The sequence below is a fragment of the Hyaena hyaena genome, unplaced genomic scaffold (genome assembly GCF_003009895.1).
Source record: "Hyaena hyaena isolate Hyena2069 unplaced genomic scaffold, ASM300989v1 scaffold_13, whole genome shotgun sequence".
Classification (NCBI taxonomy): Eukaryota; Metazoa; Chordata; class Mammalia; order Carnivora; family Hyaenidae; genus Hyaena; species Hyaena hyaena.
In genome coordinates, this window is record NW_024080645.1 from 6,235,862 (window position 1) to 6,249,934 (window position 14,073).

A 14,073-nucleotide genomic window follows, 5' to 3' on the forward strand; every position below is an offset into this window, starting at 1 on the left:
GAGTGGTCTTGGGTGGTATCTTATCACTCTCGCTGGGACGCCCACAGGGAAGGTGCTGGGCGAGACCGGGGGGAGCACGAAGCTCTCGGCTGTGTGTTGTAGGGGGACCGACCGGGTGGGCCTGACAGCCACCCCACCCCCCCGCCTGGAGAGTGGGAGAATGGGTCACAGAGACCCTAAAGGAGATAGCGATCCAGGGGATTTATGCAAAATGACATCCTGATCTGTTCGGGGGGGGGGGGGGGGGTACCACGTGGGAACGGTGAGTCTGCAATCAGCCGTGTTGGAAACCCGGCTTGAACCTTTCACGAGTTGTTATCCGGAGCTCACGGTGTCGATGGGCTCACAGAACCCGCGAGAATCTAACTGCGGGGGTGCCCAGGAGCCAGTGGGGTAGACTGTGGCACACCCCTGCTCAGCACCCCAGCCTGCTGGGCCTAAAAAAAATTTTCTTTAATGCTTATTTATTTGTGAGAGAGACACACACACACACAGAGCATGAGCAGGGGAAGGACAGAGAGGGAGACCCAGAATCGGAAGCTGCTGCAGGCCCTGAGCGGTCAGCACGGAGCCCGGCGCGGGGCTCGAACTCGAGACCCTGAGATCCTGACCTGAGCCGCCCAGGGGCCCGTACTGCGCTTTTTATATTCTTCCCTCCAGCCCTGCGCTCCCAGGCGGCGCTTCCTTCCTTAAAGCCTTCTTCCTTTCTTACGGATTTATTGAAATGGCCCAGATTTGACACCCCACCTTTCCTACGCAGACGGCACCCCCAACCCCACCCCCAGGTGTCCTTCGGGTCTTAGTGGCCCGTGTGGCCTGATCTGGACTGTCCTGGTCTGTTCGCCGCTTCTGCTGTGCAGAGCCCTCGCTCCGCGGGCCTCTCTGGTCCCCCCGCCCCCTGGCCCCCCCGCTGGCCCCCGCCCCCTGCCCCCCCCGCTGGCCCCCGTCCCCCCCGCCCCCTGTCCCCCCCGCTGGCCCCCGTCCCCCTGCCCCCCCCGCCCCCTGCCCCCCCCGCTGGCCCCCGTCCCCCCGCCCCCCCGTCCAGCCTGGGGGACCCGCCAGCACGCGGCGGGCGGCGTGGGTACGAGACCCGACGCCGCCAAGCGTTACCGCTCCCAGGCCCCTCCTTACGGTTTCCGGATCCGGGGGGTGGACGTCCGGCCCGGAAGCGCCTGCACGTCGCGCACGAGGCCCGGGATCTGGCGCCCGGAACCGCGGGGGGTGTCGCGTGGAGCCCGGCCCCACCCCCACCCCCACCCCCACCCCCACCCCCACCCCAACGCCCGCGCGCTTCCGTGTCGCGAGAGGAGCTGCCACGACGCGATTACGCTTCTGGGTTAGAACTTAATAGAAATGCCTCGGCGGCCGGGTGCGTGGGCTGAACACACTTCCGGGACGCGCGGAGGCGGCCGCTTCCTCCCGCCACTGCGCCTGCGCGGCGTCTGCGCCTCCCTCCCGGTCGCACCCTCCTGAGGAGCGCGGCCCCGCGCGCGAGGGGGGCCGGACTCCCCACCCGCCCAGCGGCGCAGGGCTGCGTGGGGGCAGCGGGCCTGGGTCGGGGGAGGCCGTCCAGGCTCCTGCGCCCCGGGCAGCCCCCTCCCTCCGGACGGCGTCGCCCGGGACGCCCCCACGCTGACTGCGCGTCCCCGCCCGGGCCGTGGCCGGGGAGGCGCGACCCAGCGGGTGGAACGGGGGGCGCGCGAGGCGGCCGCGGCCCTCAGGCCTGACTGCGGGTGTGGCCGTGCCCCCCGCCTCGGACGCGCCAGCGTTGTGACCGCGGCCCGTTGCCCTGCCCGACGACCGACGCAGAGTTCCCGCTGACACAGCCGCTCTCGGCCCGTCCCCGTCTGTGACATGGGGGCGGGACGAGGGGTGGTCACTCCGTCCCGTCCGTGTCAGCCAAGCATGTCCAGCGCCTCCGTGACGTCGTCACCGAAGCCTGGCGGGGCCCCGGGTTCACCACGGCCCGAGCGGGGCGCCGACCCCTCCGCAAACCCGCCCGGCCGCAGGGTCCGCGCCGGGGCAGGGAGGCGTCGCTGCCCGCCGCCTGCCTGGTGCCCCCGGCCCCTCGGCGATGGGCCCCTCCCCTGTCGCGACCCCGGTCCATTCTCCAGGCCACCGTCGTGTGTCCCCGCGCCCGGCTCCCCGCCTTCATCCGACGCTTCGCGACAGCCAGAAGGACGCTTTTCCATCCAAAGCGGCATCACGGACTCGGCTGTCACCTTCCGAAGCTCCCACGCCGCGTCTGCAGCCGGATCCGTCGTGGGCGCCCGGCCCCCAGGTCCGCACGGCCCGGCTGCCCGCTCCTCCTCCCTCACGAAGTGCCCCCACCCCTGCACTACACTGGGGGCCCTGTCCTGACACCCCGGACGCCGCGCCCGCCCGCCCCTCCTCCCCCACGAAGTGCCCCCACCCCTGCACTACACTGGGGGCCCGTGTCCTGACACCCCGGACGCCGCGCCCGCCCGCCCCTCCTCCCCCACGAAGTGCCCCCACCCCTGCACTGCACTGGGGGGCCCTGTCCTGACACCCCGGACGCCGCGCCTTGAAGCAGCGCCTCTGGCCCCTCGGCCGAGTCTTTCTCACCCTCTTGACCTCGGAGGCTGTTCCCGCCTCGTGGCTGTGAGGGCAGCACTTTGAGTGTCTGCCTTTCGGGCCACAGAGACCCCTACCACACTGGGGGGGGGGGGTGCCCAGGGGCCGTCTGTGGAGGGCATCGAGGACCCAGCGAGGAGAGAGGCTGGCGCCGATTGCCGCCGGGGGGCGCCGGTCGTCCGGGGCCGGGCCCTGCGCCTCGGCGGGTCTTGGGCCCCTCGCCCCCCGGCCCCCCAGCCGGGAGCGCCCCGCCCACAGTCCCCGCGGGGTACCCCGTCCTGAGCGGGGAGCACCGAGGAGCCTGAACGCCGTCATGTCAGGTCTCCGCACACCAGCCCCGTGCGCGCGGATGGGGGGGTGAGGTCATAGAGGTCAAATGCCAGCCGCCCACCGTCCCCGCGTTGCTAAGGTGGGGGAGGGAGGCTGGGACCCAGGCCCCGCTCCAGGAGGCCGGCTCGAGCTCCCCTTCTCAGGATGCCCGGAGCGCCCGCGGCCGCACTGCCGGAGGCTCTCGGTGCCCCTCCCCTCGCACCCCTGCCGTTGCAGGGGTGCCATCCCGTGAGCTCCCGCAGGGCAGGGAGCAGGCCTGGCCCCCTGGCACAGGCTGGGAGCAGAGCAGGTCACAAACAGCGGGACCCGGCGCGGCGCATCGTGAGGGGTGGGGACCGGGGACACGCGCAGGGGCGGGGGGGGGGGGCTTCGCCTCTGAAACACTGAAGCACGGGGGGTCCCCTGGGTTTTCTGCATCCTCCACTGGTGCTCGGACAGATGGGAGAGCAGGAGCCCAGGAGGGCTCCCCATCAGCGCCCTGTGCAGGTTGTCTCCCCAGAGTGTGGGAGCCCAGGAGCCCCGGGGCGTGACGTCCTCCAGGCCGCGGGGGGGGGGGGGGGGGGGGGGGGGGGGACGCGGGCGCAGCCCTGCCTGCTGGGCGCTGGAGCCTGGAAGGGTGGCTGTCCCTGGGAGACAAGCCAGCGCACGGCCACGTAAGGCGGGAGGGAAGAGGCCAGAGCGGGCCGCTGTCTGCTCTCGGACGTTTCTTGCGAGGGTCACTGAGGGACCCTCTGCCGAGAGCCGCACTCCAGAGCATCCTCGGCCAGGCCGACAGCGGACACCGCGGGTCTACACCCCCCTCCCCACCCAGAAAGACGGTTTACAGAAGCAAAGCGTCCAGCTTGTCGGCACTCCAACCCGGGGGCCAGGACACTCACCAGCACCCTGCCCCGACGCCGGCTCGGGGTCACCAGGGTCCCTCCCAGCAGCTAGCCCCCACCCGGCGCCTCGTCCGGGCCAGTGGTCCTCATCCACAAGCTCTTCCCCCCCCACCCCCACCCCTTTTGGGTGACATTTGGCAAAATGTGATAACATTTTTCCGCTGTCACAGCTGGGGAGGTGCTGGCCTCAGGTGGGTGGAGGCCGGAGATGCTGCAGCACCCAGGAAGCTCTCTCACAGCGGAGAATCATCCAGCCCGGATGCCGGCGGTGCAGAGGCTGAGAAGCTCTGGGGACTGGGCTCCATGTGCTGGGGTTTCCTTGCGCGACGGGCGTGAGACTGAATCGCAGCTGACAGACTTGAGTGGAAGTGTGCTGCGGGGTCTCCGAGAAACGCTCTCTCGCTCCTGAGAAGAGGACTGGAAGAGACCATTCTCCTTCTTCTGGCTGTTGTGTTCAGATGTGATGTCTGGAGCCGGTGCAGCCACCTTGAGACCATGAAGGGACTCAGCAACATCCAGCAAAGTGGGAAACGCGTGTGACATTTAATCCAGCAATTTCCCTTGTGGTATTTGCTGCGGAGAAATCCGTACGTGAGCACATCAGAGACGGACATACAAGCACCTCTCGCACCATGATTGTCCCTAAAGCCCAGGAACACATGGTATTTGTGTGAAAATGAATAACTAAAATGGGATGTAACTAAAACACGTGAATATTCAGCACTGAGAGTGAGTAAGCTCTATAAATAGGTGCATGTCACAGACATAACGACGGAGTATGAAGTACAAAGTAACCTTTGTTCCCTCACCACCTCACCACCCTCAGTGGCTGAGACCCTGACTGACGATTCGCTGTGAGGCAGACGTGCACTTGGGGCAGAAAGGAGGGCACTTTTCCGTATGGTCTTCCTCTGTGTGGGTTGCTTTCACAAAATGTACTCACGACTGGGGACTTACACAACAGAAATGCATTGCTCAGGGTCCTGGGGGCGGGCAGCCCGAGGACAGCCAGCAGGCCGGGTCGGGGGAGGCCCTTTCTGGGTGGCAGAGAGCTGGCTTCTCTTCCGACGTCCAAGTGGCAGAGAGCAAGCTGTCCCACGAGGCTCGTACGGGCACCAATCCCGTTCACAAGGGCCCCAGGAGGGGTGAGGGAGGGAGGGCGGCCTCATCAACGGCAGGGGAGCAGCGCAGGAGTGACCAGGGGCCCTATGCACAATGAAGCCACAGGCCACTACAAGCAAATTCATGACACCGCGGTGCTGGGGTGCATCAGTGACCCAGATCTGATCCCCTTCGATGGCAGCCAAGTAAGGCAGCAGATGGGCCAGGCCGGCAGGGAGGCAGGCGAGGGGTACAGCAGGGCGTCTTCTGGAAAGAGACATCTAGACTCTCATCACGTGGCATGACTTCGGATCCTCTGTTGGCCATTAAACTGCAAATAGGTAAGTAAGCTGCTCAGAGAAGATTCTTCTAACCCTGGCCTACTCTGATCCGGGCGCTTAACCAACACTGTTTTCCTCCATCTGTGACACGCCTCTCACAAAACTCAAAACCGCCCCTTCAGGGACCCGTGTACATATTACCCTGTCCTCTCCTCGTTCAGCGACCTGGCGCTCATTCCGTCTTTCCTTCCCTCAGGCTGCGGCCGGATTGTCTTGTTTTATTTTGGAGACACTGTTAAGCCCGGTGTTCTTTACTCTCGGATTGACTGTTTCTCACTGCTTATTCCCCTTAGTGTCAATGTATCTGTTATTAGTGTGATCGCCGACTGGGGGGGGGGGGGGGAATCGTCAGAATGGAAACACTGTCCCCGTGTGTTGTACGAGACATACACACTGTAGTCATTACAGTGATACATTCCAATGCGAGTCCATGCTCAGAATCAAGTTTAAAATATGGAAAATGTGGGGCGCCCCGGGCGACTCAGTCAGGCGTCCGACTTCGGCTCAGGTCATGATCTCAGAGTTTGTGGGTTCCAGCCCCGCATCGGGCTCTGTGCTGACAGCTCAGAGCCTGGAGCCTGCTTTGGATTCTGTGTCTCCCTCTCTCTCTGACCCTCCCCTGCTCATGCTCTGTCTTGCTCTCTCTCAAAAGTAAATAAAAACATTTTAAACATTTAAATATGGAAAATGTAAGCGCTCTGTGACACATAATGAGCAAGCTGATGGGAAGATGGTGGAAAGCTCCCGAAAGGGGTGCAAAGATAACTGCTTAGACCATGAGCAATGGCCTTTCTCTCATTGACAGTTTCTCCGAGTCTGGGATATCAGCAGCAATTAGGATTCAAATTAAAATTTTCCATTATAATTGCTCAGCATTCAGAATCTCTGTACTGGACAAGGACCCAGCCCAACTGCTTCTCTCTGATATTAAAACAGGATTAAAGACTTATTATGTGTTTCATTTGGTACCATTACACGTGGCCCCAGGTCCTGCACTGTTTGCTTCTGACAATTATAATATAAAACTGTAGTTGTTATTTAATTTATTTATATATTTAATTATGCTATTTAATTAAAGATATTTAATTAGATATACTTTTGCTCCTGATATTATACTCTTATAATTCAGTTTCAAGAAACTGAAACTAATGCTTGATGAGATCACTGTTCTGTTGCATGTGATCATGAGCTACTCACAGACCAGTTAAAAAGGAAACTCGTTAAAAGATAAGGCAATTATTTTTGTGACTTTTTGCTCCACGGCTTTTGAAGAGCGTCTCGTGCATCGCATGGGGATTTTAGTTTTGTGAATTATTTTTAGTAACGGTATCAGTTTAATATTTTAATATTTCTGCCTACTTTAATAAGGAACCATTTCTGCTTAACAAAATTCTCTGCATTTTTAAGTGTTTATCTTTTCCACTTAAATCATATAAGTATCTCTCCCGTTGGCTTGAAATCTTACTGAAAATATCCTTATTTCCTTCACATGTCCTTAACTGTGGGCTAGAATACGTTTTCTTGACTCTACCGTATTCGCCAATTTATTCCCTATTTCTTTTATTTGCTACTGTATACAGAAATTGTACTGTTTTTTAAATCAAATTCCAGAATATAAAAAGTTATATGACATACATGTTTAAAATCATTCAAAATGATATTACATTTTATATACACATGGTTGTGTGTTATATATAATTTTAATAGAAGCAAATGTTAATTTAAATATAAGTTAACATCCAGCTTAGACACATCTATGGAAAATGACAAAAGCTTACTTCGAAGAATTCCAAAACACTATTTTGGAATCAGACATACCTGGCAGAAAAAGTTATAAGTCACATAGAGTTTGTATATAATCAGCAAATTCATCTTCACTAACACATGCAGATTTTTTTCAAAAAAATTTTTAATGTTTTATTTCTGAGAGAGAGACAGACAGCATGAGCAGGGGAGGGGCAGAGAGAGAGGGAGACACAGAATCTGAAGCAGCTCCAGGCTCTGAGCTGTCAGCACAGAGCCCGACGCGGGGCTCGAACCCACAAACTGTGAGTTCATGGCCTGAGCCGAAGCCGGAGGGTTAATGGACTGAGCCTCCAGGCGCCCCTAACACATGCAGATTCTTATGCCCCTTGAATAGAGTGAGTTTTTTCATGTACACACATACACACCCCACGGGGATGGGCGGTTTTTTTTCCTTTTAATTTCGTTTTTGAAATAAATTGTTTCAGGGGCCCCTGGGTGGCTCAGTCGGTTGAGCATCCGACCCTGGATTTCAGCCCGGGTCCTGACCTCAGGGTGGTGGGATCGAGCCCTGAGCCGGGCTCCGCGCCGAGCCTGGAGCCTGCTGGGGACCCTCTCCCCCTCCCCCCTGCCGCCGCTGAGTGAACAAGTACACGGTCTCCTCTCCTACGGTTTGTGTTTTCACTGTGCTGAGCCGGCACCGACTCCCATTTGGACGTCTGTTCACCAGCAAGAGGATGTTCTGTCCGCTGTCGCCACCTAACAAATGACCCAGACTCCCTCCCAGGAACGCCGCGGAACGCCGCTGCTGTGGTTTTGTGACGCTCGCGGACGCTGTGGGCCCGAGGCCTGGGGCCGGAAGGGCTGCCAGCTGCGCCCTGCGGGGGGGCTCCGGGGTCCCCTCTGCCTCACGCCCCCTTCCGGCCGCGCGGGCCAGGGGCGGGGCTTCGTGGGGCCCTGGGGGCGGGGCTTCGTGCGGCCCTGGGGGCGGGGCTTCGTGCGGCCCTGGACCGGGCCCTGGGGGCGGAGGGGACTCTCCGTGCGGCCGCTCTTCTCCCGCCCGCGGGGGTGGGGGGCTGGCTTGTGAGCGGGGCCGTCGAGGCTCGGCCGCAGGACAGCACCGGGAGCTCTGCGCCCAGCCTAGCCCAGGGCCCCAGAGCCCTGGATGGGAGCTGGGGGGCGGGCAGCCGCGCGGGGACCGGGAGTGACCGGTCACCTGCCCAGCACCTGTCCCCGAGGAGCAGGCCGGGCGCGTCGCCTGCGGGCCCAGCGCCCCCTGCTGGCGGCAGAGAGGAGGCCGGCGGTGGGGGCCGAGCGGAGCACCTGCCGGGCAGGGGACCCTCTGAGCGCTGGCGCCGGCCCCGGAGACCGCGCTGCGGGCAGGCCACCCGGCTCTGGGGAACCCCCCCGCCCCCCGAGTGCGCGGGAGCCGCTGGGGACAGCCGACTGTGAGGACACCGAGTCAGGCCGGGGGCTCGCCCGGTCCGGCCCAGGGGAGACGCCCATAAGGGCGGTGAGGCCTTGGGGAGCCTGGCGTGGCCGGGTGCGCGCATGAGACGAAATGGGTCCCTCGGCCCCGGGAAGCGGGCAAGGTCTCAGCCACAGCAGGTGAGGAAGGGGTGCTGTGAAGGCGGTGCCGGGCGCTGCCCCAGGAGGCGCAGACACGGCCAGGGTGTGGGAGCCGGGCTGCGGCGGAGCGGGGGGCAGGGCCCTTCCAGCCGGGACCCCAGGGTCCCCCCCAGGCCGCCTCGTGGAGGGGCAGCCAGGGAAAGGGGGCGCCTGCCAGAGGGACGGAGGGGCCTGTGAAGGAGGCGGGCTCTGCGCTCAAGCCCTCCGGCCTCACTGGGACAACCCCAGGGCGCTCAGTCCCGTGTGGGGGGTGGAGGAGGCCGGCGGTGTAGAAAACTCCCTTTCTGCAGAACCAGATCCAGCGCCTGGAGGAGCCGGGGAAGGAACGTGCCTCCTGCGGCCGAAGCGGCTTGGAGACCCTCCCCTGCCTTCGGAACAGGCTTTACCCTCTGGTGCTGACACAGCCACCGGGTTCAGGGTTCGCCCTGCGATCCGTGGTGTAGCCTGACCCGCCCGAGATCAGAAGAGAAGAAACCCGGCTGGGAATCAAGCCTGTGAGCCCTGGCGTTGCCGGGCGGGGAAGCCGCGGGGCCCAGCCCAGGACGCACACTGGGCAGAAACACAGGCCGTCAGGCCCGAGGGGAACCCTCGGGGGTGCAGGGGTGTGTCCGGGCACCTGGGAGCCGGGACTCAGAGTGACCCGGACACATGGCCGTGGCCTCCAGGCCGCCCTGCTCGCACTTCCCAGAGCAACAGCGAGGGCTCGTTTGAGTGACAGGCTCTGAGGGGCGGCAGCCGGAGCTTTGAGGCAGGATCGGTCCGCCTGGTCCGGTGGGGAGAGGAAGCCCCGTGCCTCTCGCAGGGCCCGGTTGGGGGCTGTGGCGCAGAGGCTGGCTGGGACTTTCCAGCTACGGGAAGTCCTTTCGGCTGAAATCACCTTTTCCCTAAAAAGTGCATATTCCCAGTTCACCTCCCAGCACACAGGCCAAATGCAGGCCTAGCGTGCAGCACGGGGGGCGGGGGTTTCTAGTGGGGCCATTTGGGGTGGGGGCTCGGCAGACAGCGCCCTGGCGTGGTGCCCATGTTCCTTACTGAACAGCACGCGCCCAGCCTTCTTCCTTTCTGCCAGACACACACAGGCAGTAGATGTTGGAGAAATGATGCTTTACCCTCAGGGCGTTTGATCGTTCCTAGGAATAAAGGTCAGCAGAGGTCATGGGCTCCAAGTAGCGATCCGGAGCTCCACCGGGTCAGACTTCCAGACAGTCTGCTGTGAGTCCTTCATTCAGTGGCCCAAGTCTTTGAATCCAACTTTAAAGGTAGTTTTCAGTGTTTTAAAAATGCAAAATTTAACAATATGTATTTAATATGTTTGTATATATTTGAACATAAAAAGGGCTTATATTCTTGGATCATGTACACTTACAACAGTTTATGAAACTACAGTATGATCACATTGGTCCTCACCCCTAGCTCACCCCCCTGCCGGGTGTCGGTGTTACAGATGCTTGGACGCCCTTTCCTCCACTGCTCACTGCCCAGGTACCCCTCCAGCCTGCATGCTTCTGCCCAGCGCCCTCAGATTCACTTTTTAAATTAGTCTCCCGTGTGATGGTATTTGGAGGTGGGTCCGTTGGGAAGGGCTTCAGTCCTTGGGGTGCCACACTCATGGACGGGATTAGTGCTCCCATAAAGGGCCCCACAGAGGGGCGCCTGGGGGGCTCAGTCAGTTAAGCATCCCACTTGGGCTCAGGTTATGATCTCTCAGTTTGTGGGTTCGAGCCCCGCGTCGGGCTCTGTGCTGACAGCTCAGAGCCTGGAGCTCCTTCGGATGCTGTGTCTCCCTCTCTCTCTGCCCCTCTCCTCACTCCCCTCCCCACTCGGGCTCTGCCTCTCAAAAGTAAATAAAAACATTTAAAAAAAAAAAAGAGTTCCCACAGAGTCCCCCTCCACCCTGTGAGCACACGACAGTGTGACCCAGAGACCGCCCTCACGCATGCTTGCTGGTAGCCTGGCCTTGGACCCCAGCTTCCAGGTCTGAGAGAATTAAATTGCTGCTGTCTATGCCCCCTCCCTCCCCCCCCGCCAGGCTGTGGCTCAAATGGACTAAGAGAGACACAGAGTCACAGGCACCCCGTACACGCTTTTGTGCTGTTGCTTTTTATTTTAAATGTTTATCTTTGAAGGAGACACAGAGCATCTGGAGCCGGCTCCCAGCTTCCCCTCCTCCTGTGGCCCCCGTGGGGCCGGCCCCTCCAGGAGGGCTGAGGGCCGGGCTCCTGCGAGTCCTGGTGCTATGGGGTCTCCAAGGCTTGCAGTGCAGCCCCCTGAGGACCCTGTGCCAGCCTCGGGTGCGTCCCCCCAGGCGCCCACCACTCCACCGCCCACCCCGCCACTGCCCACTGGCCCCACTTCCTTGCCAGCAGACAGGCCGTCTTGCACTGGCCGTCTGCTCCGCACGGTGCCCGGGATCCGTCCGGCCAGATTACAGACCTGATGTGGACAGCAAAACTGAGCGAATGTGTTTTTTTTTTAAATTTTTTAATTTTTATTTATTTCTAGGAGAGAGAGACAGTGTGAGCAGGGGAGGGTCAGAGAGAGAGGGAGACACACACTCCGAAATAGGCTCCAGGCTCTGAGCTGGCGGTCAGCACACAGCCCGACGCGGGGCTCGAACCCACGAACCGCGAGATCATGACCTAAGCGAAAGTCGGACGCTTAACCGACTAAGCCACCCAGGCGCCCCTGTGGTTTTTAAATATTAAAGAAAAAATGGAAAATATATTAGAAAATATCGTGCCCCCATTCTGGACCCGAGGAGGCCGTAGACCCCAAGCTACGTGTATATACTGCTGTTCACTTCCTTGCAGCGGGTAAGTCTGAGGTAAGGGAATAAGTAACCAGGAATGATTACCAATTGGGAATCAGTTAACTGATCTGGAAAGGGCTGAAAGCAGTGAACATCCACATATTTAAGACAGGATTCAGCAGCCTGGAGCAAACAGAAACTATCTTTCTAGTAAATTATCTCCTGTAGACTCCATTAAGCATTTAAAAAATGGAACAGTTAAAAATCTTCTACAAAGGATATAAACAGGTTGGGACAGTTCTCTGGCAGTTTCCACCAAACATGCAAGGAACAGATCATTAATAGTAATACAAACACCATCCAACTATAGAAATAGAGAAACACTTCCCGGCTCGTCCTCTGAGGGTCAGGACCATGACGGTCAACAAAACAGATGCATCAGTTATCCACTGGGGATAACGAACTATCGCCAAAGATAGCAGATGTGGGAACAATGGCAGTTATTTGGTATGTTTTAATAAAATGTGGACTTAGATTAAGTTACCTGTTATTTTATCTCTCAACACAGTTTTGAAGAAGAATGAATAAAGCTGGAACTTTCTTTCTTTAAAGTTTTATTAATTTAAGTCATCTCTGTACCCAATGTGGGGTTCAAACTCATGACCCCCAGACCAAAAGTAGTATGCTTTTCTGAATGAGCCAGCCGGGTTCCCTGAATAAGTCAGAAATTTTAAATAACAGGTATAAATATCAACATTCTAAACATTCTAATTATTATATAATTGCAGAGCGAGATAACTGAATGAAAAATGTTGGTAAGTGGCTAAATACAAGACAAATATACCAAAATCAATGGCTTCTCTCCAACTTAAATAAACAATAAAGAAAGAAAAGAAAAGAAGAAAAAAGAAAAGAAAAGAAGATGGGAGGTATAGAGCATTCTTTTCCCGGGTTATATCATTGTATGAAACAGAATCAAAACTGTAAACTATTAGGAAACACTTCAATAGGAACCACAAGCAACTTATGAAAAACCAAGCTATTGAATACATGAAATGAAAGCTGATTGAATGTTAATACGACACATTCCTGAATAATAGACTTGTAAATAATGATCATGAGTCCCAAATAATATATACGTCGAGTGCAATTTTCTATAGACTATCATTATAGTTGTGGGTTGAACTGTATCTGGAAATCTTAAAATCCAAATGGGAAAACACCAAAGGATAAACAGCACAGAAGGAACAGGGATCTGGGCTCCTCAAATGTCGCATCAAAACAGCGCTGTGGCCTGGAAAGGGACCAGCAGCCGGGGACAGGGGAGGGGCCCACAGGACACCCGACTCAGCCGGGACACAAAGGCCCAGGAACGGCGTGACTTGTCGGATGGAGCGTGCACACACTTGTTTTCCCGGAGAAAGGAACCAACAACAGTCTTGGTAGAAAATCAGGAAGCCACGGGGGAGTGAGATTTTCAAACAAGAAATCCAGAAACTAAGAGACCGAGGTAGCCGACGACCGTAGAAGACGTGAACTGCGGAGGGAGACGCGAGCCTGTCCCCAGGCCCCGACCCCGCCTGGCGCCGCCTCTCGCGGCCAGCAGGGGGCGCCGGGCCGGCAGGCGACACGCCGGGCTCCGCGCTCGCCCCCCTCCCCGGGGCGGCCGCGACGCCAGCCCGCGGCGCCAGGTGACCCGGACTCCCGGTCCCCGCGCGGCCCCCACCCCCGCTCCCGTCCGGGGCCCCGGGGCCTGGGCCAGGCTGGGCGCGGAGCCCGGGTGCTGTCCTGCTGCGGCTGAGCCTCACCGGCTCGGGGCGCCGTGCCCGGGAGAACGGGTGCGGGCCGGCCAGGCGCCCTCCCCGGCGCCTCCCCCGATGCCCCCTCCCCGACGCCCTCCCCCGGCGCCCCCTCCCCGACGCCCCCCCGGCCCCCTCCCCGGCGCCCCCCCCGCGCCCTCCCCGACGCCCTCCCCGGCCCCCTCCCCGGCGCCCTCCCCCGGGCCCCCCCGGCCCCCTCCCCGACGCCCCCCCGGCCCCCTCCCCGGCCCCCTCCCCGGCCCCCTCCCCGGCGCGCACATCTGGGGGGCGCAGAGCTGGAGGGGCTGGAGGGCCGCGCGGTGGGAGCCGCGGAGACCCGGTTCTGTGAGAGGCGAGGGGGCTCCTGGGCCCGGAGCGGGGGCGCTGGACCCGCGGGTGCAGGCCGCTGTCCCTGCGTCTTGGGGACCGGCTCCGGGAGCAGGGGCTGAAAGCCACGACCCTGCGCGTGCAGGTCTGTGCTCCGGGGGAGCGGAAGCGCCCTCCTGGGGAGTGAGCGCAGGGCGCCCAGGCCGGAAGCAGGGACGGGAGACGCTTGGGATCACAGGAGCGCAAAGCCGCGTGCTTGGCGACCGAGCAGCCGAAGAGCTGATGTGGCCTCGGGCCGCGTCGCGGGCCTTCTCTGTCCGCCCCCCCCCCCCCGCCCCAGGGGCCCACGTGAGCAGGGGTGGGTCTCAGATGCTCTGGGCCTTTCCCTCCTCTCCGTGGGGACATGCTGCCCGCTGTGGTTTCCCCGGCTTCCTGGTTGCCGTGTCCCGACCAGCCCTGCGGGTCCCCACCCTCCGCCCCGTGCCCACGTCCCCTCGGTGGCCGCTCGCTGCTGCCGTCCCAGGACAGCCACCTTTCTGATCAGTGGGGACGTGGCCGCTCACCCCTCCCCCGCCGGT

The 14,073-nt window shown here is 60.2% G+C and overlaps 1 protein-coding gene across 1 annotated transcript; it reads left to right on the forward strand.

The window, feature by feature from the left end:
• The first annotated feature begins 1,905 nt into the window (after positions 1-1,905).
• LOC120219866 (leucine-rich repeat extensin-like protein 5) lies at positions 1,906-4,573 on the forward strand. The gene is made up of 2 exons (XM_039216747.1): positions 1,906-2,281; positions 3,977-4,573. The coding sequence occupies exons 1-2, from the start codon at positions 1,906-1,908 to the stop codon at positions 4,213-4,215; spliced, it is 615 nt and encodes a 204-aa protein (XP_039072678.1). The 3' UTR covers positions 4,216-4,573.
• Positions 4,574-14,073: the final 9,500 nt, after the last annotated feature.